The sequence below is a fragment of the Canis lupus genome, chromosome 30 (assembly GCF_048164855.1).
Source record: "Canis lupus baileyi chromosome 30, mCanLup2.hap1, whole genome shotgun sequence".
In the NCBI taxonomy this organism is placed as follows: Eukaryota; Metazoa; Chordata; class Mammalia; order Carnivora; family Canidae; genus Canis; species Canis lupus.
In genome coordinates, this window is record NC_132867.1 from 21289927 (window position 1) to 21317141 (window position 27215).

The following is a 27215-nucleotide window of genomic DNA, read 5'->3' on the forward strand; positions in this document are numbered from 1 at the left end:
TACCCCTCAGTGCCACAGATGTGCCTTTATTGAGGGTCAACTAGCTGGAGGAAAGAGAAGGAGCAAAGCAATGGGATTTGCCTTGCCCTCTTGGGAGCACAGCTCTTCTAACTGATGAGAAAGAATTTCTTCTCGCTGAGACTCAGGCACTTGCAGGCTTTGCAGGCTCCCACTGCTGTGTCCCAGGAGAACTCTTCTGTTCTCTGAGACTGAACCAGAAGGCATCTCTGGATCAACATCAGGCCATATTGATTTTTTTTTTTTTTCAGAGTATCCAGCTGCCTTCAGTCCAGGCCAAGGGTTCTGAAGGAAAAATAAATAAATAATAATAATAATAATAATAATAATAATAATGTGGGGATTTTTGTGTTTGTTTGCTTTTTACAGATTTTCTTATAGTATTTCAAATTCTGTTATTTTTCTAGTAATGATGTGCCTGCTACTATTTACATTTCGAAGTCCTCAAAAGAGATTATCCATGCGTGCTGTCTAAGCGTTAGGGAAGAATTAAGTGATACAGGCAGGATGCATTGGGGCGACTCTCATTAACCCAGAACTGGAAATCTGTAATATTATTTTTAAACTTGTTGACATGTAAATGATCAGAATTTTTTGTTGTTCGTTTTTTAAACTCAAAATGAGTATCTTCTCAATAAAGATATTAACTGAAATGATTTACAGCAGCTCACTTGATATTTAATTTGTCATTCAAGTGTGGCTCTGAACTTTTAGCTCAGACTTTAGGATGGCTCAGACTACTTACTAACTTTTTCCATAAGTATATTTAAGACCATTTATATCTACTTAGAGGGGAACAAAGAAAATCTGTAACTCTCTTTCTGGCAGCATATGACTGATGGAAATTATATTGGTCTTATAAAATCTGTTCTTCTAAAAAATATATAATAATTGTAACTTCCTAAAATTATGAACTGTATGATCATTTGATGATTTATTCTAATATCTATTCAGATTTTATAATAAACTGAACAGTTTTTAATATAATACCAAGATAGCCCTTTTCTCCCAAAGTTTTTGTCATCAGCCTTACCTTCATTCCTGTCATATAAATGAGCCAAAGAAAAACCCCTTCCTCCTATTTTAATTGTCATGTTGTTTTTGCTTTCCTAGCATGCTGGGACCATTAGCTCAAAGCCTCATTAGCACCAAATTCATATTTTTACACATCTATTGTTTTAAATATAGCCAAAATATGCATATTTTAACCATTTAGAATCTGTCTGCTTTGCACACCTTGCAGAAGTGCACTCACTTTCTGCTACCTGTAGACAAGACAAACTCTGGGCCACCCCAGGCCGCTGCTGCCCTCCGGAGCTCCCCTGCTGAGCTGCTGAGTGACATCACCTACACACAGAAGCCTCCCTCTCAAACCCACCTCTCCCAGTAGTTTCTTTGACCTCCTCCCACTCTGGAGACACACACTGTCTCTGGAAGGTCTCCTGCCAGGAAGATTTTACCCTCTTCTGCAACCTGTCCAAGCACCACCCAGATATAACCTATTGTCTACTGCTGCCAGCTTACCATGTCTTTTTCCTTGGTCAGTCCTGAAATCCTCTAATTGATCACACTTCACAACAAATTCACTTCTTCAGAATTTTTCACAAGTGATCATTACTAACTCTTTAGGAATGTGTTCTGAAACAGTACATATTAATTTTAAACATATGGCTTTGATTTTAAATTACTTTTCTTTATATAATATGATATATATATCATATTAGGTATTGAAATGGGAAGTTTTAAAAATAGTTAATTCATTTAAATTTTAAAATGTTAATTTATTGTCAAAAATAATAAGTATACTAATCTAAATACCATGTTAAAGAAAATAACATTTTCAAAAATACAGTTACATAGGAGCTTCTTTTTACATTAAAAAATTATTATTGTAGTATAGTTGATGTATAATGTTACTCGAATATACACCTTAGTGATGTGATAATTCTATATGTTATTCAGTATTCACCATGATAACTGTAGTCACCATCTGTCATTATACAGCATAATTACTGTATTAGTAATTATGTATTAGTGACTGTATTAGTGACTATTTTCCCTGCTACAATTTTTATATAATATATATTATGTATATATGTGAGTGTGTATATATACACATATATATATATACACAACTTTTCGTTCTCCATTCATCTATCAGTGGACACTTTGGTTGTTTCCATATCTTGGCTATTATAAATATTACTGAAATAAAGAGAGGGATACATATATCTTTTTGAATTACTGTTTTCATTTTCTTTGGATAAATACCCAGTAGTGAAATTACTGGATCATATAGTATTTTTATTTTTAATTTTTTTTTAAATTTTTATTTATTTATGATAGTCACACAGAAAGAGAGAGAGGCAGAGACACAGGCAGAGGGAAGGCAGGCTCCATGCACCGGGAGCCCGACGTGGGATTCGATCCCGGTCTCCAGGATCGCACCCTGGGCCAAAGGCAGGCGCTAAACCACTGCGCCACCCAGAGATCCTTATTTTTAATTTTTTAAGTTTACTTCATACTGTTCTCCATAGCGATGCACCAATTTACATTCTGACCAACAGTACCTGAGGATTCCCTTTTCTCCATATCTTCACCAACACTTGTTATTTCTTATCTTTTTGATGCTAGCCATTCTGGATGTGAGGTGATATATCATGTGTGATTTTGATGTGCTTGTAGTTTTGATTTCCCCAATGATTACTAAAGTTCAGCATCTTTTCAAGTGTTTGTTGGCCATCTGTTAATGTCTTCTATGGAAATGTGTCAATTTAAATCCTCTGTCCATTTTTAAATAAGATTATTTGGATTTTTGGTGTTGAGTTGTAGAAGTTCTTTAAATGTTTTGGGTATTAACCCCTTATTGGATATATCATTTACAAATATATGCAATATGTCTCTTCATGCAAGGAAAACAGAAGGAAACAAACTATTGGGACTAGTCCAAGACAAAAAGACATCCTTTTGTTTTGTTTTGTATTTTAAATTTTTTGCAAGTTTCTCTAGTGTGTACTATAACAGAAGATAGGGAGATTCTTGTATCTGTTGCTGCATTCAATCTTCTGTGATATATTTTTGAACCCGAGAAAAATACTCTTTTAGATTAGGTGGTTATTGAGCTTTTCCTCCATTAGCACAATCCAATAACTGGGATTGTAAAAACTGTGGGAATTTTGCAGAAATCCATATTCACAGAGATATGTGGTTGGTAAAGGGTTTTGAGGGCTTCTGAGGTTCTTGAAACATACTTTGAGTACTATAGAATATTGTTGATATAAAGCGTACTCAGAAAAACATAAAAATGACCATGCTTAATTGTGAAAATATTCCTCAGCATGTCTAAGACTTTAAGACTTTTTATAAAATTTTTCCCTGAGGTATCTTCTATATTAACTTGAGTCTTTTATTTAGTTATCATCTCTTACTGTGGGAACAAAAAGAAAATCAAAGTAGTGCTTTCCATGCTTCCAATTGTAATCTTTTTATTTGGACTTTCTTTAATAAGGGTTATAATGCTTATAGACATTCAGCTATGGATTAACTTTAGGAATTATCTGAAAATTATTTACTTCAACTTTTATTGTTTTATTTTCTTATTTGTTCATTTATACTTTTTTCTGGTGATAAAAATAATCCATAGCTGAAGTCAAAAATTGTGTAGTGACAACTTTGATTTAATTTTCTTCAGTCAAAATTATATATATATATATATATATATATACACATATATATATGTATATATATATTTTTACTCCTTGACATATAAATTTTACTTCTAGATAATTAACTTGAGCATTGATTGCAGTAGATAAAGATTGTAATAGATAAATATTTGGATATTCTCAGGTGACATACACATGTCCAGTAGTTTATCCACAGGGTAAAAGACTGTGCAATTTGAACAGGAGTGAAAAGTTCTCTACATTGTGACATGAATATATCACTTTATTAGTAGTACTATTAGTTTGAGAAAAGAAGCATGGTATAAAAAAGCTTTATTTTGTAAAAGGAAGAAGGAAACAAAAAATATTAAAAATGTTAATATTTGCATAAAATACAAGTAATTAATTAAGTGGTTAAGGAGGAAAGGAGAAAAGTCAAGAATTTGCCTATCAATTTTATTTCATTATTGAACCTGTGAATATGATCTACTTTGAAAGTCAAAGTAAAAGAACATAAAAATGAGATTTATTTGACAAAATTTGGAAAATACAGAAAAGCATAATAATGCAACAAAGCTCCAGTTAACATTTTCTCTTTCCTTTTATACTTTCCACTGAAAGCAATATTTATTTGCCAATATTTATGACATTTTCCATATTAGAGTTTACTATGAATAGAATTTGATATGCTAACAGAAATATCTCCCTTGAGTTTTTTTTTTTTAAAGCAACATTTTGAGCCAATTTTGTAATCAGATGAAATCAGATAAAACCCTTACTGTTTTCCTCAGATAGGTTTGATTTTAAAACTCAGTTTCAACAAATTATTATAATTATGTTACTATTTTACTATATTTACATATTAGGAAAGTATATGCAGAAAATGCCCACCAATGAGTTACCAATTCTCAGTCAAATACATTAAAAATTGTTTTTGATTAGATTTTATAGAAGGAAGTAGTAAGTATGCTAACACTCTGCATGAGAAACTATGTCTATTTGAAAAGAAATGACTATAACACTTAATTTACTATTATCAATGCGCTAGATTTTCTTTCAAAATGAAATGGTATAATATATTAGCTTTTCTTTATGTTAATCTTATATTTTGTATTTGTTAAATTTATGTCTTGAGTTCCTCAAAAAAACCTTATTCTTACTTAGTAGCACCTTAAATTGAACATCCTCATAAATACCAAGTGAAGGATTATTGCAAATAACTAGAATGAATATTAATGAAAATTGAGAGAAGTTAGATGATAGCCTATGAAACAGAAGTAAAGAGCAAAACAAAAAAAATAAAAAATAGAATAAAGAAAAATCCATGCACATGTGATATCAAGGCCTGATAAGACTATTAGATAGTATTAATCAAATGAGCAAAATCATGATGAGAATGCATTATACATAATTTAAATATCTTACTGCTTAGTGTCTACATAATATTAAAATACCAATCATTCTTTTACTACAGATTATCAGCCACTAAGTACATGAAAAAGTGCTGAAGAGTTAAGTTGTACTTGCTTCCGTGTCAAAGGAGTAGTCTTAAAATTAAACTGAAAAAAAAATGGACTTTTCTAGCATCCCTGAATAATATGAATCAGCTTTGCCAATGTAGTTTCCTAGTTGTTTCATTTTTTCTCTCTTCAGTGTATATGTAAAATGGAAAGAAACACATGTGGATGAACTCATGGAAAGACCTGAGGAAAGAAATTAAATTACTTTCCATATACATTAAGACAAACAATATAGAATATTAAAACCAGAAGGTACTTCAGTGTTAACATGATCTATCTCTTCTCTTGGGACTGAGATAGCATATATGATTTTTCCCTCTTCTTTTTTTTTTTTATTTTGGTAAATATTGCATAAGATAAAAATTTACCAACTTAACCCTTTTAAAATGTACAGTCAGGTGGCATTAAATACATTCATAATGTTGTACAGTGTTTAGGACCATCCATCCCCATAACTCTTTTCCTCTTATAAAACTGAAACTCTATACCCATTTAACAATAACTTGCTATTCTCCTCTTCCACCTCTTGTCCTTTCCATATTCCTCTTGTTATTCCACCTCACCTAGCAGCCCCTGGCAACACAATTCCACTTTCTGTTTCTATAATTTTCACTACTCTACGTACATAGTAAGCAGAATAACAAAGTATTTGTCGTTCTGTGACTGTTTTATTTTACTTAGTTTAGCTTCCTCAAGGTTCATCCATGTGCAGTATATGTCAGAATTAACTTTCCTTTTAAAGCTAAATAATATTCCCTTTTGTGTATACCACAGTTTGCTCATCCTTTCATTCATTGGTGGACATTTGGGTTGCTTCTACTTGTAAAATACTGTGAATAATGCTGCTATGAATATGAACATAGCTGTGCAAATACCTCTTTGAGACTTTGCTTGCCGCTTACCTTCCATGTCTTCTCCTGGAAGCTGTAAGCCTTCAATAAACTCCAGAGATGCAAGACAGTTACGTGAGCCAGATTCTGCAGTTGCTGCCCAGGTCGGGAGACAGATGACTGGTGCTTACTATTTTACCATTCTTTTCAAATCTCCTCTTGTGCTAATGTCTGAGAGTCACATAGCCTTAATAGTAAAAACAAGGAAAAGTAAAAAACAAAAAACAAAAAACAAAACACATGAGTCTTAATTTTAGTAGTCTTCTGCCGGATAGAGAACAGACCTGTCAATTTATTTGATGATATATATTTTGGTCAGATGTGGTTAATCAATGAGTTATAAAAGAGTAGCTTTCCTGACAATGGTGGTGATTGGGGGTGAGGATGTTGTTACCCTTCTCTTGAATAAATTTGGAGGAATTATTGGTAGGTGGTCAATTTGAACCACAAGAGTTTTCCATAGTTAATACCATGTTTTCATTTTCTGAGAAATATTTAAGGGGTAATGCGTGGAGGGAGATTGTAAGACATAAAATATATGTGGAACTGCTAGGTGCTATTGTTGATGAAAGGGAATTAAGCTATCAAATTAGTGGGATCTTTGATTCCTGAACAGCCAGTGAGGGGAATTAGAACATGAAGATGGACCAAAATTTCCACTTAAGTCAGAGTTCTGGGGCTATCTCCCTCCCATTCTCATGTTTCTTAAAGCTAAAGTATGAGAACTGAAACTTGCCAGAAAACATTGACTACTTAATATATGTGGAATATAAATATTTGTAAAGTTATTAGAACTAGATATTTCAGATACTGTCAAATACAAAAAGTATTTTTAAGAAGTTAAAATAGAGTAGAAAAATTATACTAGATATGGGTCTTATGAGATGACAAGATGACAAGATGAAATATAATTGTAATCCCTTTTTAAATTATTTAATCCAACTAAATAGCAAATTCAGAACCAATGAGGTATTACACATAAAATGCTCCATAGTCTAAAACAGTGACTAATGAATTCTCTGAACATGTTGGCATCAGAATTAGTGAACACTTCTGCAGGTTTTGAATGCTGTTATTCTTCAGAATAGCTCTTGAATTACTCTTCAAAGTACCATATAAATAAGCAATAATAATATTGTTCGACAAATCCACATTGTAATTAAGAACGCACATTTCATTAGCAGAGTCACTCTATCATATAACATAAACATTAAGATTTTACAATTCTTACAGGTCATCCAGCGTATGCAGTTTACATTATAGAAAATTATGATAATAAATATTTGTTTAAGGTAGTAAAAATAACAGGATAAGAACTGGAGCATGTGATTCTCCATTTTGAAGTCTTTCTTTAAAATAAAAAAATTTGTTTATTTATGAGAAAGATGTGTACAAGCATGTGGGAGGGGCAGAGAAAGAGAAGGGAGAAGTAGGCTCCCCACCAAGTAGGGAGCTTAGTGCAGGGCTCAATACCAGGACCCTAGTATCATGACCTGAACCAAAGGCAGACACTTAACCGACTGAGCCACCCAGGTGCTCTGAAGTATTTCTATTTACACAAATACTTTACCATAGAGAGAATTTCTATTAAAGAGTTCATTTTCATTATAATTATCTAATGGGTTACAAATATTTATTGTTGTAATAAAATGTAGCCATGATGCTATTGGAACCACTTTTATTATAACAAAATGAAAGGCAATACATTTTGATTAAAATGTGCTATAATTACAAAAGAAGTAAAACAAATTACAGAAAGTCTAATTTCATTGTAGTTAAAATGCAGAGTTAATATCTGAAAAAAGGTCCATCCTATTGTAATACTTGTAATTATTATGTTACTTTAGAGACACCATGTCAGATCATGTCCCTTGTATCTAAATTCATAAAGGCAGAAACTTGATTTATTGTGCTTAATTGCTAAGATACGTATCAGTTCCCATCCCTACCATCGATGGCAATGATACAGCATCAGTGCTGACCTGAATGTTATTGTAGATGTATTTAATTTTTATCACACTTCTAAATGCCTGTCTGGTCATGTTGTTTAGGATATACAAAAAAGCAATTCTAATAATATAATTAATTTTAGGAATATAATTTTGTCATATTCAATTGAAAATCATAAAAGTGTGCATTAAATAAAAATTTATGCTCTACTTTGAAATTTAGCATCTATTATGGACATGGACGCTATTGATTTGTTTATTGCAAACAGTACATTTTAGCAACAGTTTCAACATGTTCAAAATGTGCAGCCTATACAGTTTTTGCAATGTAATTAGTTAGAAATTGGGAAGCTTAATTTTAAAATTGAATTGTTCATGAAAATCTATTTCATACTCTCTATGGCTCCAGCAGTTTCTCTTCATAAAATGTTCTATAGTTGTATGAAGAAATTAAGTGCAGTTAATCAGAAAGAACATTATAGTTTGACACCTAATTTGAAAGCCCTGTCTTGAAGCAGTGAAGGATTGCTTATAGAATTACATACACCAATGAGAACCCAAGTAGGAAATCCATTTATGCTCCAAGTAGATCTCAGTGTTGATGTCAATCAGGGCGCTATAGTCTGTCTTTTTGTGAGAAATATTTCATAAACGTAAGTATATATAAATTTGTTAAAATGTCTAGTTTCTTGTTTCATCTAGTTTGATACGTTAAAAATAGTAACATAATATTAAGGTGAATCATCTACTTATTGTACATTGGAAGGCAGGTCAGTGGTCTTAAGGTCACTTACTGTGCAATCAAGTTCGTCCTGTTGATACAAAGATATAGAAGTAAGCTATCAGGTTCTGAAACTTAGCATTTTAACAACAACAAAAGTAGTTGTAAGAAAGTCCCAATTGTGTTGATGAAATGTTTTTCATCTCTATTTAATCTGCGTTCATCTCTTTTTCTCAGTGCCGCCAGCAATCACAATGCCTCAGAAAACCTTTAATGCCACAGCAGAGAGAGGAGAAGAGATGACGTTATCTTGCAGGGCCTCCGGCTCTCCTGAGCCCTCCATCTCCTGGTACAGGTAGGTTATTGTGCGTACATATCCTTCTGACTTGTGTCCAGAATCAATTTCATGGAACCGTATTTCTGATGTGATTTTATCAAGAATAAAAGTATTCTTTTGAATTTTAATAAAAAGTCATGATGGTTTTGTTTTCTCTTAAATTGGTTAGGTTAAATTGTTTGAGAGATTAACAGAGAGATGGAACCCAAATCAAAGGCTACACCCATTGCATTGGTTATTCTTTGTATAAGGCATGTTTGAGCAAAATGGGCCCAGAAATCTAATGACTGATTCAACTACATTACATTAATGTTACTGCTAGAGAGTGTCTAGAAATAGGAATATTAGAATTAATGGCACCATCATTGTATGTGTATAGAAATCATATTTTATTAGAATGTAATTACGTATTTTATTTATGTACCATATTATTCAGGAAAAAAGCTCATTATGTACAGTTAAATTTCCATAAATATAATGTCATTTTTAAAAAGCTTACTTCATCAAATGAAGAAAGTCTCTTTTCTAAATCTATTCTTTGACAGTTTACTTTTATATATTTGTTTTAGATTTTAGAGTGTTATTTGATTTCTATTAACATCAAACAGCTATCAACATATTTCATTCTTTTAGGTTGTGGATCTGCTGTTTAAAGGGAGACAATGGGGAATCCCTGGGTGGCTCAGTTGTTTTGCGCCTGCCTTTGACCCAGGGTGTGATCCTGGAGTCCTGGGATCAAGTCCCACATTGGGCTCCTTGCATGGAGCCTGCTTCTCCCTCTGCCTTTGTCTTTGCCTCTCTCTCTATCTCTATGTCTCTCATGAATGAATAAATAAAAACTTTAAAAAAATAAAAAAAGAGAGACAATGAAACTTTACAAATGGATAATGTTATTAATACATATTAGTTATTAGTTCAGGTTACCACTCAAACATGGCTACAGATATTTATAGAATCTCTTCTATACTTCATAAACCAATAATGTAAGAATAATCACAAGAAAACAATTAGTAGAAATATATTCACATTGACAAAAGTAGCCATGGTGAGGATTAGATTTTTTAAAAAACTATTTTAAGAAGGATAATTGCAGTCTGATTCCCTTTTTTTCTATTACTTCCTGAGCACTTACAAATATTCTACCCATTTCAAACTTTTATTCATTTAATATGGCAGGTAACCATAAACAAGATGTTTCTTCAAATAGGGAAATAGATATTCTTTGCAAACATTAATTCCTTGCTGACATACTATTAGTATATTTTAAAGGATTATACATCAAACGTGAACATATTCACCCCACATAATGATCATGTATCTCAGAGACTTCTGGTTTCTGATGTGTAACCTTAAAAGTCAATATTACATCTAATTGCAGCAAGAAAAGCTCTTGGATCATTCATTACAATGAACAAATATTGTTCTAGAATCTCATTCTCATCATTGTATCTTTCCAGAGAGACTTCCTTCTGTTTAGATTTCTGTCTTAAAGTTCAATATTTGTTCAAAATTCTCATATTTAAGTGGAAACATAATTATCATAGAGGCTAGAATAAATCAAAATCAGAACCTAATGTAGTAAGTCATTTAAATCTATAATGTGGGATCCCTGGGTGGCGCAGCGGTTTGGCGCCTGCCTTTGGCCCAGGGCGCGATCCTGGAGACCCGGGATCGAATCCCACATTGGGCTCCCGGTGCATGGAGCCTGCTTCTCCCTCTGCCTGTGTCTCTGCCTCTCTCTCTCTCTGTAACTATCATGAATAAATAAAAAAAAAATTAAAAAAAAAAAAAAATAAATAAATAAATAAATAAATAAATCTATAATGTTTTTATCTTTATATTTATATGGCATTTGTTTCATCCCTCTAATGGTGTAAATAATAATTGTTATATTCTCTGGATATTTAATATATAATGGGAGAATGGGAATGAGTATATGATAATGACATCAACAAATTTAAAATTAGTATTAGCAAAAGTTTTTGTTTTTATATGCAGATAAAAGCATGTTATCCTTGCCAAAAAAAAAAAAATCCTGTAATCATTAGGTAATATAGAGTAGCAGCCCAACGAGAAAGACCCAGTCTCCCTGTTGCACAGAGATAATATGTCCAAGGGGTATGAGAGAAGCCAAAAAAAGAAAATAGTTAAGGACCAAAGAATGGGGGAAAATTAAAAAAAAAAAAAAAAAATTCACAAAGAGAATCAGGAGCACTTGGTGACGTGGAGGCCAAAATGCTAGTAAAAGCAGCTACCTCTAAAGTATCTCTCTCTTTGTTCCATTCAAATGCTTCTTCTCTGTCTGTTGAGAATACCATATGGATTTTTATCATTAGCCCATTAATCAGGGAATTCCATTAGTTTTCAAATGTTAAAACAGTTTTGTGTTCCTTGAATGCACCCACTTGATTATGCTGCATTGTCTTTTTGATGTCTTGTTGGAGTCATTATGCTAGTATTTTGTAAAAATTGTCACATTCAGTTATGAGAGATAACTGTTTTATTGTGTTGTTGTTCTTGACTTGCTTGGGATCAGGGCAATACTGACCTCACAGAATGAGTTAGGGAAGCGTTCTTCTTTTGTTTTCTGGTAGAGTTTATATATAATGCTTGTTATTTTTTACTTAAATATTTGGAAAATTTTCTAGTGAAACAGGCTGTGCTAGGACTTTTCTTGTGTAAAGGTTTAACTACAAATTCAGATTCTTTCATACATCTAAGTCTATCCCAGTAATACATATATCTGTTGATATATATGTATATATATTTCCAGCAATTTGTCCATTTCATTGGTTTTTACTAGCTTAAAGTCATTTATAGTATTATTTTATTATACTTGTAATTTGTGCATTATCTATATTGATATTCCCTCTCTCATCCTGATAACCTGGTAATTGGTTATTTGTTCTACTCTCTTTTTCATCCTCATCAGTCTAGATAGAGGTTTCTGAAAAGAAAGATCTTCTCAATGATCAGCTTTTAATTTCAATTATTTTCTATTGTGTTTTTCTATTTTCTAGTTCATTGATTTCTGCTCTTATTTTTATTATTGTCTATCTTTTGTTAACTTTGTGTTTAATAGTCTCTTCTTTTTCAGTCACTTAAAGTGGATACTTATTGATTTCAATCATTTATACTTTTTATAATATAAGCATACCTTTTCTCCTTTAAATAATACTTTAATTGCACCTTACTAATTTTAATATGTCACAATTCCATTTTTGTCCAGTTCAAATATATTTTTAAAGATTTTATTTATTAGAGAGCTTGAGTGTGAGTTGGGGGTGGGGCAGAGGGAGAGAGAGAAGCAGGCTCCCCATTGGGTGCAGAGCCTGATGCAGGGCTCAATCGTAGGGTCCTGAGATCATGATCTGAGCCAAAGGCAGACACTTAACTGACTGAGCCACTCAGGCACTCTTAGTTCGATTATTTGTAATTTTTTTTCTTGTCATGTTATTTTGTCTGCTTCAAATTTTATTTAAATTCCATTTAGTTAACATATGGTGTAATATTAATTTTAGGTATAGAATTTTAGAGATTCATCACTCTGGTATAATACCCATTGCTCATGAGAATAAGTGCCCTCCCTAATCCCCGATACCCATTTAATCCATCCCCCTCATTGGCCCTCCAGCAACCCTCAGTTTGTTCTGTGTAGTTAAGAATCTGTGTTATGGTTTGCCTCTCTTCTTTTTTTCCCCCATATTCATTTGTTTAGTATCTTAAATTCCACATATGAGTGAAGTCCTATGGTATTTGTCTTTCTCTGACTTATTTTGCTTAACATAATACACTCTAACTCCATCCACATTATTGCAAAAGGCAAGATTTCATTGTTTTTGATAGCTGAGTAATATTCTATTGGATATATATATATGTGTATATATATATATTATATACATATACATATATATATATCACATCTTTTTCATCCATTCATCAGTCCATGGACATTGAGCTCTTTCCATAATTTGGCTATCATTGATTATGTTACTATAAACTTGGGGTACATGTGTCCCTTCGAATCTGTTCTTGTAATGTTATTTTTGACATTGGTTATTTATAATGCTGTTGATTTGTTTCATATGTATTTCTGTTATTAGTTTCTAACTTAAATTCCATAACTGTCAGAAAACATACTTGCATATATTATCAATTTATTTAAATTTATTGGGTCTCATTTTATGATCTATATTTTTAAATATTTTGTTTGCATTTGACCATACATACACACACACACATCCATGTGTATACATATGTATGTATGTGTGTTTGTGTATATGTATATATTTATATTCAACTATTGTGTGGAGTAGTCTCTAAATATCAAATAGGTCAGCTAGTTAGTATTCTTCACATCTTCTATACTCTTACTGATTTGACAACTATTGTCTATATCTGTGCTCAGTTCTGTTTTGTTCCATGTCTTTTGAAGGTCTGTTGTATGTTTAGATATTTATCAATATCATAAAAATTATTAAAGAACTTTGTTTAGAAATAAAATGATACCAGATAGAACTTTGAGTACTTTTTTCTGTTTCCAATTTTTTGTCTTTAAACTCAATAAATTATATTGACATATTTTCAAGTTCATTGATAGTTTTCTTTTGCAATGTTTAATCTGCTCTCAAATCTATCAGAGTATTTTTCATCATCCCATTTTTTATCTCTATAAGTTTGAGGAAGGACTTTATTTTTGAAGCAAAATTGGTATATAATATTATTAGTTTCAGATATACATCGAATTTGATTTTTGTATACATTACAAAGTGATCACAACAATAAGTCTAGTTACAGTCTGTGACCAGGCAGTGGTTTCCCTTTACCCGTTTCACCCACCCACTGTCTCCCTCTCTGATATCTACCAGTCCATTCTTTGTATCCATGAGATTGTTGTGTTTGTTCATTTCTTATGTTTTTTTAGATTCCACATGCAAGTAAAACCATAAGGTATTTATGTTTCTCTATCTTTTATATCAGTTAGCGTAGTACTTTTGAGGTTCATTTGTGTTGTCACAAATAGCAAGATATCTTTCTTTTTCTATCGGATTTTTCCTTTTTTTTTTTTTTTTTGTAATTGATTTCTAGTTTCATATCACTATGGTCAAAAAGATACTCAGTGTGATTTCAGTCTTCCTAAATTTATTGAGACTTGTTTGTGGCCTAATGCCATTTATCCTGGAGAATGTTCCATGTACACTTGAGAAGAATTTGATGCTGCTGCTTTTTGATGGGCTGTTCTGTGTATATCTATTACACCCATCTGGTCTAATGTGTTAAGGCCAATGTTTGCTTATTGATTTTTCTGTCTGGATGATAATATATTGGTGTACAGGGGATATTAAAGTCCTCTGCTATTATTGCGTTGCTGTCAGTTTCTACCTTTAGGTATGTTAATACTTGCTATATATATTTAGGTGTTCCTATTTTGGGTGCATAATTATATATGAATGTTATATCCTCTTTTTTGAACGACCCTTTTATCATTCCATAATACCCTTCCTTGTCGTTTTATATAGTATTTGTTTTAAAGTCATCCTTTTGTCTGCATAAGTATAGCTATGCTAGCTTTGTTTTCATTCTTATTTGCATGGAATATCTTTTCCTGTCCCTTCACTTTAGATCTCTGTGTGCCCTTAGGTGCGAAGTGGGTCTTTTATAGGCAACATATCAATAGGTCTTCTTTCATCCATTCAGCCACTATATGTCTTTTGATTTGAGAATTTAGGCCCTTTGCATTTAAATTAATTGTTGATAGGTAGGTACTTAGTGCCATTTTGTTCCCTGTTTTCTGGATGGTTTGCAGTTCCTCCCTGTTGTTCCTTTCTTCTCCTGCTCTCTTCCTTTGTGGTTTGATACCTTTTTTTAGTCTAATGTTTAGATTCATTTCCCATTGTCTTTTTTTGTATCTGCTATGCAGGTTTTTGCTTTGTCAGGCACACCTATAGCAGACTGTATCTATAGTAGTTTATTTTAAGTTGAGAGAAGCATAAGTTTTGAATACATATTAGAGAATCTAGATTTTTACACACCCCCACCACATTTTATGTTTCTGATGTTGTATATTACATCTTTATATTTTATGTATATAGCTTAATAAATTATTGTAGTTATAGTTAGTTTTACTACCTTTATCTTCTAGCCTTCACTGTAAGTTTTTAAGTGGTTAATCCACTATCTTTAGCATATATTTTCCAATCAGATTTTTACTTTCATGTTTTCTTGTTACTAGCTAGTACCTTTTGTTTTCAGCTTGAAGAATTACCTTTAACATTTCTTACAAAGATGGTCTATTGCTATGAAACCCTTTAGCTTTTGCTTGTTTAGAAAACTCTGTCTCTCCTTTATTCTTAATAGTAGTCTTGCTGGGTAGAATATTCTTGTTTGGAAGTTTTTCTTTTAGCACTTTGAATATATCATGCCATTCCCTTTTGGCCTTTAGAGTTTATGCTGAAAAATCATCTGAGAGTTTTATGGGGCTTCTTTTTATGTACCAAGTTGTTGCCTTTAAATTTTCTCTTTTTAACTTTTGACGTTTTACTTAAAATGTGTCATAATATGGATCTCTTAGGATTCATCTCTTTTGGAGCTCTCTATGCTTCCTGGACCTAGATGTCTATTTCCTTCCCTAGGTTGGTTAAGTTGTCAGCCATTATTTCTTCAAACAAGTTTTCTGTCCCTTTCCTTCACTTTTTAAAATTCTCTTTGTTGTTGTTCAAGACAGTTCCACTGTCTTGTCTTCCAGGTTGCAGCTCTGTTCTGCTTCGTCCAAACTGTGGTTGAAACACTTTCTATTTTTAGTTCAGTTATTATTTTCTTTAGTTCTTTGACCTCTTTGATACTTTCTTATATTTTCTGTCTCTTTGAAGTTCTCAGTGTGTTTGTCCATTCTTCTCCCAATTCAGTGAGCATCTTTATGACCATTACTTTGAACTCTTTGTCAGATAAATTACTCATCTCCATTTCTTCAAGGACTTTTTTTTTTCTTTTCTGGGGTTTTATCTTGTTTGTTCTTTTGGAATGTATTCTTGTTTTCTTATTTTGCTTTCTCCGTATTTTTGTTTCTGTGTATTGGGTGGAACAGCTACCTCTCATTCAGAAGTAATGGCCTTGATTGGATGATGAAACTTTTCATCCAACCTTATCCTAGTTTTTGGTCATCTCTAGAACCTTTGTGCTTACCTATATAGCCTGATTTATTCTTAATCAGGAAGCACACACAAGTTGAATGAGCAACTTGCTCCAGTGAGACTCAGGGAGAGACAGCATATGGGCAGAGTGAGCCTCCTGGGTTCAGAGAGGCTATGGGAGAACCCAGAGGGAGCCCAGGATAGGAGGGAACAAATTGGCAATAGTAGGGCCATCAAAGCTCATGGGCAGGACAAGCCAAGAAGTTGAAGCAGGGTTATGGTAGAACACAGGGAATGGAGGAAGCCCTACTATACTATTAAGATTGGGTAAGAATGTAAAAATCATCTTCTCCCCTGGAGAAAGTCCTACCAGACCCCTGTGTCTCCCGGACATGCTAATGAATCTCCACTGCATATGGAAAGATGTTTTCCAAACCACATATTTTTTTAGATTCCTAGGGTGAATGAGTCTGCATAAGACCTTTAAAAGCAGCCTCTCTATTTCTCACAGCTTTTTGGATGTCTGGGATGTAAGCCTTTTTACTTTACAGAGTCAGATATTTTGGGTGCTCATCTCTCCAGTATAATACCTAAGGGCTGAGGTGTCTGCTATGGGGTATAAACTCCTCACTCCTCACTTCGAAACTATAAATTTGTGATCCCTCCGAGTAGTGATTTGCCATGCTGAGGATAGGGATTTTGGTGAGACCATGTCTCTGCCTCTCTTGCCTATCTCAGTGTAGCCTTTTATCTTTATTGTGAAGAAGCTCTTAACTAGTTTTCCAGTATTTTTCAAGGAGAATTGATCCCTGTGTAGTTGAAGATATGGTGTGTCTGTGGGAGGAATTTAGGTCAGGATCTTCCTATACCACCATCTTGAACCACCACTCTATTTACTTGATATTTATTACACATTCTATCATAGAGGATTTTCTTTTTTCTTCTATTCCTCTCCTACAACACTCGTATTTAACTTCCTTGAACATACAGAATATATTTGAATAGTTATTTTAACAGTCTTTTCTCCATCATCTGTGTCATTTCTGGATCTTTTTAATTGATTGAATTTTCTCCTTGTTATGTGTCATATTCTCCCACTTATATACTATCCTTTTTTTTTTTTTTTTTCTTATATACTATCCTGATTATATACTATCCTGGTAATTTTTGGTTGAGTGCCAGGTACTAAGGATTTTATGTTCTGGAGTCCTGGATATTCTTGTATTCTCTTACTCTGGTTAGATACAGAAAGTAACTTGGGAAAAGTTTGATATTTTGAGAATTGCTTTTAGGCTCTTTTAGTGGATGCAGAGCAGCCTTCAGCCTTGAATTAACTTGGTTCCATTACTGAAGCAATATTCTTCTAAAGAGGTGACTTGATGTCCTGCATTTTGGAAGGTCTTTATACTCTGGATGGTTGAGATGCAAATTATTCCAGGTTCTGGGATTGTTGTGCTTTGTCTTTTTCAATGGTTCCTTCCATATACTGGGAAAGCCTTACTGGCATGCAGTCACTTATAAGGAGTTAGTTAAAGATGATTTGGGGATGCACTGCAAATCTCTCTGCCCTCTTTCTTGTGTAGCTGTCTTTTCTTAAATTCTCTGATCCACAAATTCTAGCTACTTTAACCTCCTCCAGCTGAGAACTCTGCCTGGCTTGTGTTTTGGGTTCTCTCTCTGTGAGCTACAGCTTGGAGCAGTCTTTAAATAGTAGGCTGTGGTGGTCCTTACTGGTCACACTCATGAGCTATTTGTTGATAGTGTTTGAAAACTGTTATTTAGTCTATGTCTAGTGTTGTTTGCAGTTTACAATGAGAAGGTAGATATGAACCCTGTTACTCCATTATGGTTTAAAGTGGAATTATCCTCACTTCCTTATAATTTCTACTAATTCCCTAGTTCTAATCCCTATTTTATTGTGCCTAGAAAAGGGATACTTAGAGAATTGGTTTGCATCTTAAAGTATGGGCTTACAGAATTCAATCAGAATTCTTTGGGAATCTTTTTCAGGCATAACATTCCTCAGAAGTGGATAGTAAATAATAACAAGTATATTCTATATCACAGGCTTATTAGGAGATAGGTATTAAAGAGCTATTACTTTGGTTATATCCCTTGCTGATATTTTTAAATTGACCATAGTCTTTACATAGTGATTTCCTCTAAATCTCTTTAAGATCTACCCATCTGCTTCAGAGCCCAAGTCATAATTTTTTTTTCCCATGAAAATTTCCGGAATTTTCATCCATTATTCTTTTTCCTTCTCTCCCACTATAGAGATCCTTCCTTGCCCCTACCCAACACAAAAAAAGAATATGAAAAAAATTCATTAATGGGATTTTCCTTATCCTTTGGTACTGCTGTTACTGCCAATTTTATGAATTCTTCATGATAGGTAGCCATGTCTCACTTATTTGCTGTACTTCAAACATTTAGCACAATATTCCAAATGAGGTGGGGAAATAACTCTATCAAAAAGAACACTAGAATGTATTTAATCTGCTGCTTATATTACTGTGTAAATCTAGGTATCTTCATCTGTGATTTCAGGATTGGGAAAATCATACTTAAAAATTTAGTTCTCTAATCTGTGAATGAGGGTAGGAGTGAAAATGAACAAATGAGCTAATTGTGAGTTTTGAAGTCAGTAGAATACATAAGGAAAGTGTTTTATAAGGCATAAATTGCTTAAACCTCTAGTGTATTATTATTATTGTTCTTCTTGTTCCACAAATGAATAATTTCTATTGACTAGAGTAAGAAATACATTGTATCACTAGTTGCTGTGAAAGTTCAAACTATACATTATATTCTAGACAAAATCACTGAAACATCATTTTTAGTTGTTATGAGATTTAGACTAATAAAAATATGAATAAAATATAAAAAAAAATACAAAGCAGGGAAATCCCTGGGTGGCTCAGCAGTTTAGCGCCTGCCTTCAGCCCAGGGTGTGATCCTGGAAACCCTGGGGTCAAGTCCCACATCAGGCTCCCTGCATGGAGCCTGCTTCTCCCTCTGCCTCTGTCTCTGCCTCTCTCTCTCTCTGTGTCTTTCATGAATAAATAAATAAAATCTTTAAAAAAAACAAAGCAATATATATACATATTAGTATTTTACAAACTCTACTTTCGAACCCTGCTCTTAGGAAATTTTTGCACATTTCGTGATATCTTTAGAGATATCAATAGAAATGGAAAAACAGATGTTAATGAGTCATAAAAGGAGAAGTATTATATTAGGATATGTGCCAATGCTTTCTGGAAAGTGAAACTAGAATTCACTGGAAAGATCATTTATTGTATTGAAGAAATATTCTCTTTCATTCTAGGAAATATTTGTTATAATTCTTTCAGAATTTTTTTTTTTAATTTAAACTTGTATGGCTAAATAGATGTCTCATCCCCTTAGGACATATCCTTAACGTTTTACATTAATGGGCCTTAAAATCAATTCAATTCTTCAAAATACCATTATAAGAAAAACATAGAGGGAAAACTAAATGAGAAAGAAAAGGAGGAGGAAGAGGAAATAAGGAGAATAAATTAGAATGGAAGAGAATGTACAGTATAAGAAGGTTTCACACGTATGAAGGGAAATTGTAGAAATAGTTTAAGATTTAAGTGTATTTAAAGTATTTCTTACTATAAGTTATTATACAAAGTTTGAAAGACATTGTTTTAATAGGTAACAAAAACTAGAACTGGAAGAGAGTGAAGACTATTTCAACTCAAAAAGAACTTGGAAAATATTGAAAATTATTTGTATCTAAGAGGGAACATATATAAGAAAAGTGGTTTCTTCTCATAAATGATTTAAATCATCATATTCAACATAATTTTTCTAGCTGCATTTGCACATAATTGTTTCATCCTACCCTCTTACCATCACTAGTACTTATTTGCGATATAAATTTGTAACATATTTAAATTGCATTTACTTTGAAACTTCTTTAATGGATGTTTCCATAAAAATTCTGTTAATGTGTCCTAGGAACTTAGTCAATAAGCATGTGTTGACTTACCAAATAAAAAGTATATAGGGAGTTAAGATCAATTAAACAAATTTTTTTTTTTTTGCTAGTAAGCAAAGTAAAAATTGAACCAGTGTGCTTTTTTTGCCTAAGGTCAGTGTTAAGATTTCAGCATAGCTCAGATGTTATTCTTGTCTCTAAATTCAAAGCAATTTTCAAGTATAATTTGAATATCTAATAATTGAGATTCACTGGGCTATTCAGAGTATACTTAACGATTAGAATATAGCTTTGTCTATCAAAAGCCATGAAATGGATGACGACTACTGATCACAAAATGGAATACAATCTCCTCCTGAGTTACAAAGTCAGATTTATGAAGATCAACCTCTGTTTTCTTCTTTAGGAATGGCAAGTTCATTGAAGAAAATGAAAAGTACGTATTGAAAGGAAGCCATACAGAGCTCACTGTCAGGAACATAATTAATAGTGATGCGGGTCCTTATGTCTGCAGGGCCACAAATAAAGCAGGAGAAGATGAAAAGCAGGCATTCCTCCAGGTCTTTGGTAAGTATTCTAGCATAGTGGTTAAAATTATAGTGTCTAGAGGGAGGTCTGAGTCAAATTCTCCTCTGTGACTTATATGTCACTAACTTTTCCAAAATTAAATGTGTTTTCTCATCTGAAATATATTTTAGCATTGCAGCTACCGGAGAGAATTATTTTAAGAATTACATGAAATGATACATGTATATTCTTGCAAAATATTGGCTAACTCATAATAGTAGATGGAAATTTAAGAGATAATCACTAAATATGCAAATGTCACACATAAACACATATATACTCCTCAACATAGGTACCATATGACTTTAAAAGAGGAAATTTTTATTTTGTAGTTTAAGAGAGGAAGAAATATCTAGAGGTCTTTTAAATTGCAAAATTTCAAAAGGAATTATAATTTGCATGTTTGTTTCTAAGCCACTTCAAATTATTTTTATGATAATCAATGAGAATTATTTTCTAAAGCTTTTTCTCCTGTACTTTGCAAGTCTCTTGGCATCTCTTTCAAGCAAAGTGTGCTGCTGTAACGCTACAAACTTAAAAATTCTATACTATACTAATATGGACTTAAATGGAAGTATTTCTCTTCCAGACAGATTGAGTAACGTATGTATTCTTTACAGTACAGCCTCACATAATACAGCTTAAAAATGAGACTACCTATGAGAATGGTCAAGTCACTCTTATATGTGAAGCAGAAGGGGAGCCTATTCCAGAAATCACTTGGAAGAGAGCAGTAGATGGCATCACATTTTCTGAAGGCGATAAGGTAATAAGAACTCAGTATATAATGATTTTCAATGCCATTGTATTTTCAGAGTTTTGTGTATTATTAAATCTCATGGTGGACTCCAATTTAAGTAACTTGTAGGAATGCAAGAAATGGTTTAATTTTTAAAAAGGTAACTACCACAGTCAGCCTAAAACTAAGTGGAGGAGAAAAAAAGTGAAAGTGTGATATTTGAAGATGTTTTCATTAAGCCACAAAAATCTTAGGTTGCTAAGACTAGGTTGCATGGACTTTTAGCATACATTGAATCTATAAATTGTGTTATTACAATTTTAGCTCACCCACTTCATGCTGTGAAAATGAAAATCATTCAAATTCACCAGATTCTGCTTCATTATTAACTCTTTCCTCTTTAGAATTGTTGTTACACAGTGGGAGATTGGTTTTGGCTTTCATGTAATTTAGTATCTAATAAAGAGAAATAAGCCCAAACACAACAAAATACATCATTTTGGCAATTGCCATTCCCCTGTAAATAGGCAACCTGTTCTGAGAATGCATTAAAATTTCTAGCAAATTAATTAATAGGTTTCTTATTATTGTTATTTTTCATTATTCATATAAAACTCCAAAGTATAGACAAAAGTGAAGCAGAAAGGAAAAGATATTGAATTAGTGATATGATGAGCTGACATTTCACACATGTAAAAAGGATAAGATTAATATTACAGATCTCTTCTTAATATTAAGGAGAACCCCTTTTAAACTTTTCATTTATTTAAATCAGATCTGTGACGGACAGTGATTTCTACAATATAAATACCTTTGACTTACCAACATTGATAGCAGAAAAATTTGAAACCAATTTATCTAAAAGACATTCTCTATCCCTCCAATTCATCATGTAGTTTTTAACAATATGATAACTCCATAAATTGACAAAACAGCTACCTCCCTGCCTATTTACTGTTTATTCTTTGCAAGAATTGTATTCACATATGTGATATGTACATATGTATGTATCATACGTATATATGATATACGACATGTATTCATATATATCTATATATCACACTTCTTTGCCTCATTTCCTCCTCATAATGGCATTTTTAAGAGTTAATCCTTTTTGGTAATAGTTATGTTATTTTGGTATTCGTATTTTATATATACAAATTGAAAATCAAATTTATAAAATATCTTCTGGCAATCCAGAGAAACCATAGAGTTTGCCTTATATTTTCTTGTTAGAGAATCACAGATATTATTAAGGCATAGTTGCCAAATCTGAAAGGTATATTTCCATAAAACTATTTAATTTTTTCTAAGATTTTATGTATTTATTCATGAGAGACACAGAGAGAAAGGCAGAGACATAGGGAGAGAGAGAGAGAGGCAGAGACATAGGGAGAGAGAGAAGCAGGCTTCTCACAAGGAGCCCGATGTGAGACTCGATCCTGGCACTCCAGGATCATGCCCTGAGCCAAAGGCAGGCGCTCAGCCACTGAGCCACCCAGGCGTCCCTCCATAAATCTATTTTAAATTATATATATAAAAATAAATAAATAAATTATTTAATTAATTATATATATATAAATAGATATATAGAACTGTAAGTAATTGTCAATTCAGTACATTTCTTTAGACAAGATCACTCAAGAATAATGATTGTCATGTCTATAAGCCCTTATCAATTATACGTCCATATTCCTACCTCATGCTTCCATTATTTTCTTGTCCGCTGTAAAATTTCTAAAAGTTCTCATCTTTTTTTTTCATTAGTAGCTGTTTATTGATGAATGATTTGATGTAAAGTTATTTAAAAATATGGAGTACTTGACGAATTTGCATGTCATCCTCACACAGGGGCCATGCTAATCTCTGTATCTTTCCTATTTTAGTATATGTGCTGCCAAAGGGAACAAGCCAGCAACTAAAAGTTCTCATCTTAAAGATAGTGTTCACTCTTCATTTAATAGATGTTTCCTTATGTGTATACCAAAAATGAGAGACACATTATGTTCAGTTTTTTTAATCATGAAGTTTTCAAGTAACTAGAAGGCTGTGATATTTTTTTCTACACTATAAACTCCAAACCACCCAAAACATACAGAAATTTCTTCTCTAGTAGGTATGAACAATAATCAACAGGTTTTGTTTGAACAAAACTTTCTCGATTAAATAACTCATCTTTTCTTGGTGGGGTGGGGGGATTATTTGTTACCACAATTCTAGAACCCATATACTCTTTGGTTTTTCCAAATGTTTTTTCTTTTTGTTTTTCCAAATGGTTTTTCTTTTATCCAGTATATAAGAAATACAGGTTATTCACTTTCTATCTTGACATTTCTCCAAAGTTATTTTAAGATTCATATCTTATTTTCTGCATGGTAAGCCTCCTTTCTCCTAACATTACTAGCTTCTTCAGCAGCCAAAATTCAAAACCTGAATGTTTGACCTAAGCTTTGAAATAAGACATATCTCGTTTGAATCTCACCCCTGCCATTTGACAAGATTATTTGAACTCTATTATTAATATGAGTTTCTTCATCTTTAAAATGTGGATAGTAATAGTTCCCTTAAAGAACAAGAAATGAGGAGTATGCCAAACTCTATATTTTGTAAATATTCAATAAACTTTATTTATCTTTGTTATATTACTTTGCCATATTACATAATTTTCAAAGCATACTTTATCTTATTTCTGTTATTTGGAACAAATTCTAGTTGTTAATAGACTCCATAAAGTCTGGTGCCTAAGATTTGATTAAACAGTATCACAGAGTATATTCAGGTCCTATCTCTTGTCACGGAAAGCATGAGATTATATTTTCAACAAGAATCATTTGGAGAGCCTGTTAAAATGCACTCTCTAGAATCCCATTTCCCAGGGTTGATTTGGTAATGCTAACACAGGACCAAGAAGTACATATTTAATAAACTTATAAGGTTGGTATCATATGGATTGAATTCAGGCCATACTCTGGAAAACAATTCTCTAAGTCAAATGATATTTAACAACTAATCCTGTCAACAGAAATATGCTCTTAACAGATTACTTGGCAGCTGATAGGGGCTTGGGAAATACTGAACAAAACATATCAAAACTTCCCATCATGCATACACTATCAAAGTTTAATGAAACTGCTAATTATTTAGGCCATAGACAGTGAAACAACATCAGTGCAATATGGCTCAAATTTATAGCTTCGCCCAGAAATATGACAATGCATTTAGCAAATATGTTCATCAATGTAGATTTTCAAAGTATGTGGTCTCAATCAATAGTATCCACTTTCCTTGCCTAATTCTTAATCCTCAGCTAAGACAAAAGAAATAAATAGGGATTAAATGTCATGTGGCTTAAATCTGCAGGTAAGTGAATGTCTTATACCAAACTAGAGCATTAGACAGACTTACACAGCACAGTCCTGAATAGCATTAAACCTTGTAGCCCTCCACTGTGGGAGACTAGGTGTCACTGCTAAGGTTACCACCATGGCTGAGAGCAAGGGAAAACCTGAGTCCATTCTGAAAATACAAAGAGAATATCTCAGAAAAGCATATTCAGTATGATGTCCCCATATTTACCAATAAAACATCTGCCTAGTTCTCATGGGGGGAGAGTAATTAAGGAATTGGAAAGTCCAGTACGTATGTTAGCAGAGCTCCCTTCCTATGGAATAAATGTTAGGAGTCCATGAGAAATGTGCACTGCCTGACAAACTTTATGTTAATAACATCTTAAAAAGCACTGTATATGCATTGTTGCAATTTAACTTCTGGTATTCTTACTGCATGGTAAATAACCTCAAAACATAGTGGCAAAAAACAACCTTTTTCTTTTGCTCATGATTTTGTGGATCAGGAATTTGGGGAGGCTTGACTAAGTGGATGAGGCACCTCAAATGGGCTCACATGTAGTTGTTTTCCGTATCTGTAGTTTTGCTGAAGACTGAATGAGGCATATTTAGATACCATAAAAGATCTGTGCATAATAAAGCATCCTTCAGAAATGATAACAAAAAATATGGTACTTAAATACAGAGTCCTTTTAAACTTATGACTATATCATCTAATCCACTTTAATGAATCCTATCTACATTTAAAATAGTATATATAATTTTTAAAACTTCAGAAAATTTCAAACATATGTGTAATATGTAAGAAAAGGAGCTTTAAAAATTTTTTTAATATTGTTATTTCAGAAAAACAATTCATTGTTCATTTTATTATTAAAAAATTCAGTTTTAACTAACTTTTAATTACCCATGTATTGAAAAATTTCTAGGCACTTTAGTGCAACTTAAGTATTATTTATGATTTTCCATAAAAAATATTGATTTACCGGTGTTATCCAGAAATTCATTAAACTGACAGCTTAATATTGGCATATTATTTTGGAGTCATCGTAAGATACATTTGTTATAAAAATCATAAATCACTAGCCCTTTCATTTAATAGATATTATACACGTAATTTTAATAATATTTAAATATATATATATATAAAAAGTTTAAGATACAACCAAAGCTATTTTTATGGAATATAAAACAGCCATGAATTAAAACTAATAAATTGTTTTGTAATTTACAAACTAAGCAATCTAATTTTATATTAAAAACTTTATTTTTAAAATAAAACCATGCTTCTTTCACAGAATTGATCTATGGATTATGTAAGATTATATTTCTAGAGTGTTTTGACATAGTCCCTGGCATTAATTCTTATCATCTATTTTGAACCTGTTTCTTTAAATCATTCCTTCTTATAATTCTTATTACTCAATAAACGTTAGTGTATGTAAGATTATAGGTTTTGATGAATTAGTATGGGATATCATGCAAAATGTCACACAAGTCAAAGTTTAATCCTAATTTTGTCACTTTGGTGTGTCATTCACTATATTACTTCTTATATCTGACCTCAGTTTTTGCAGGTCCAAATCAGGATAATAATGAAATGTCCCTGGAAAAAGTTTCTGGAGATGAAGATGTTATGTTTCCTCATAACTATATGCCAGACACAAATTGAATATCTTAAAAATGTTTTTTTTTCTTGTCCTTAGGGGTATCCAGTCTTCTGATATTTTATGCATGAGAAAATGATCATATTAATTCCCTGTTAATGACTGCTGTCACAAAGGAAACCAGTTAAAAAAATTGAGCATGGTCATATGTCCCGTATGAATAACACAAAAACAGGAGAATAGTGTTATAGTTTTTATAGATTGTGCTTCTATGACATAACTGTATATGGAAATTTACTATAAAATCATCTCTAGCAATATCAATTCCAGATCTTGTAACTATATATCACATTCCGTTTGGAAGTTGACAATCTGAATTTCAGTATTCATCTTACTGTACGTTTGATGTCAATCTCCATCCCTGCAAGGGAGTGCAGATGAGGGCTCAAACTTCCTGGCTTGGATGAGAATAGGTTTTATGCTAAAGAAAGGCTGGTGTTTCTTCTTAAAAGACATCAAATATCACAGATTTCTTTCTGCTCTCTCAGTTCTGTCTTCTCCTAAACCCCCAAATTTTCCTCTGTAGGAAGTGATTCATTTTTTTTTGGACCCATGTAAATCTCCCACATTACATAGCAATAAATATTGATTCTAAATAAACCCTTATGCATTGTAATAAAGAGTATACAGGTCATTAAAATAGGAAGAAAAAAATGTCACACTCCACAAAGCAAGATGACTTAACAGTGCCT

At 32.5% G+C, this 27215-nt stretch overlaps 1 protein-coding gene and 1 non-coding gene across 3 annotated transcripts in view; one reads left to right on the forward strand and one right to left on the reverse strand.

Annotated features, from left to right (window-relative positions):
• NCAM2 (neural cell adhesion molecule 2) overlaps window positions 1-27215 on the forward strand; it is a 514781-nt gene that overhangs the window by 325033 nt on the left and 162533 nt on the right. For both annotated transcript variants that reach the window (XM_072806615.1, XM_072806616.1), the window contains exons 6-8: window positions 9001-9118; window positions 20610-20770; window positions 21391-21536. In XM_072806615.1, the coding sequence (XP_072662716.1) occupies window positions 9001-9118; window positions 20610-20770; window positions 21391-21536 (425 nt within the window). The remainder of the gene's footprint in view (window positions 1-9000; window positions 9119-20609; window positions 20771-21390; window positions 21537-27215) is intronic.
• LOC140621864 (U6 spliceosomal RNA) lies at window positions 23316-23417 on the reverse strand. Its single transcript, XR_012021587.1, has one exon. It is a non-coding gene; the product is annotated as a U6 spliceosomal RNA (small nuclear RNA).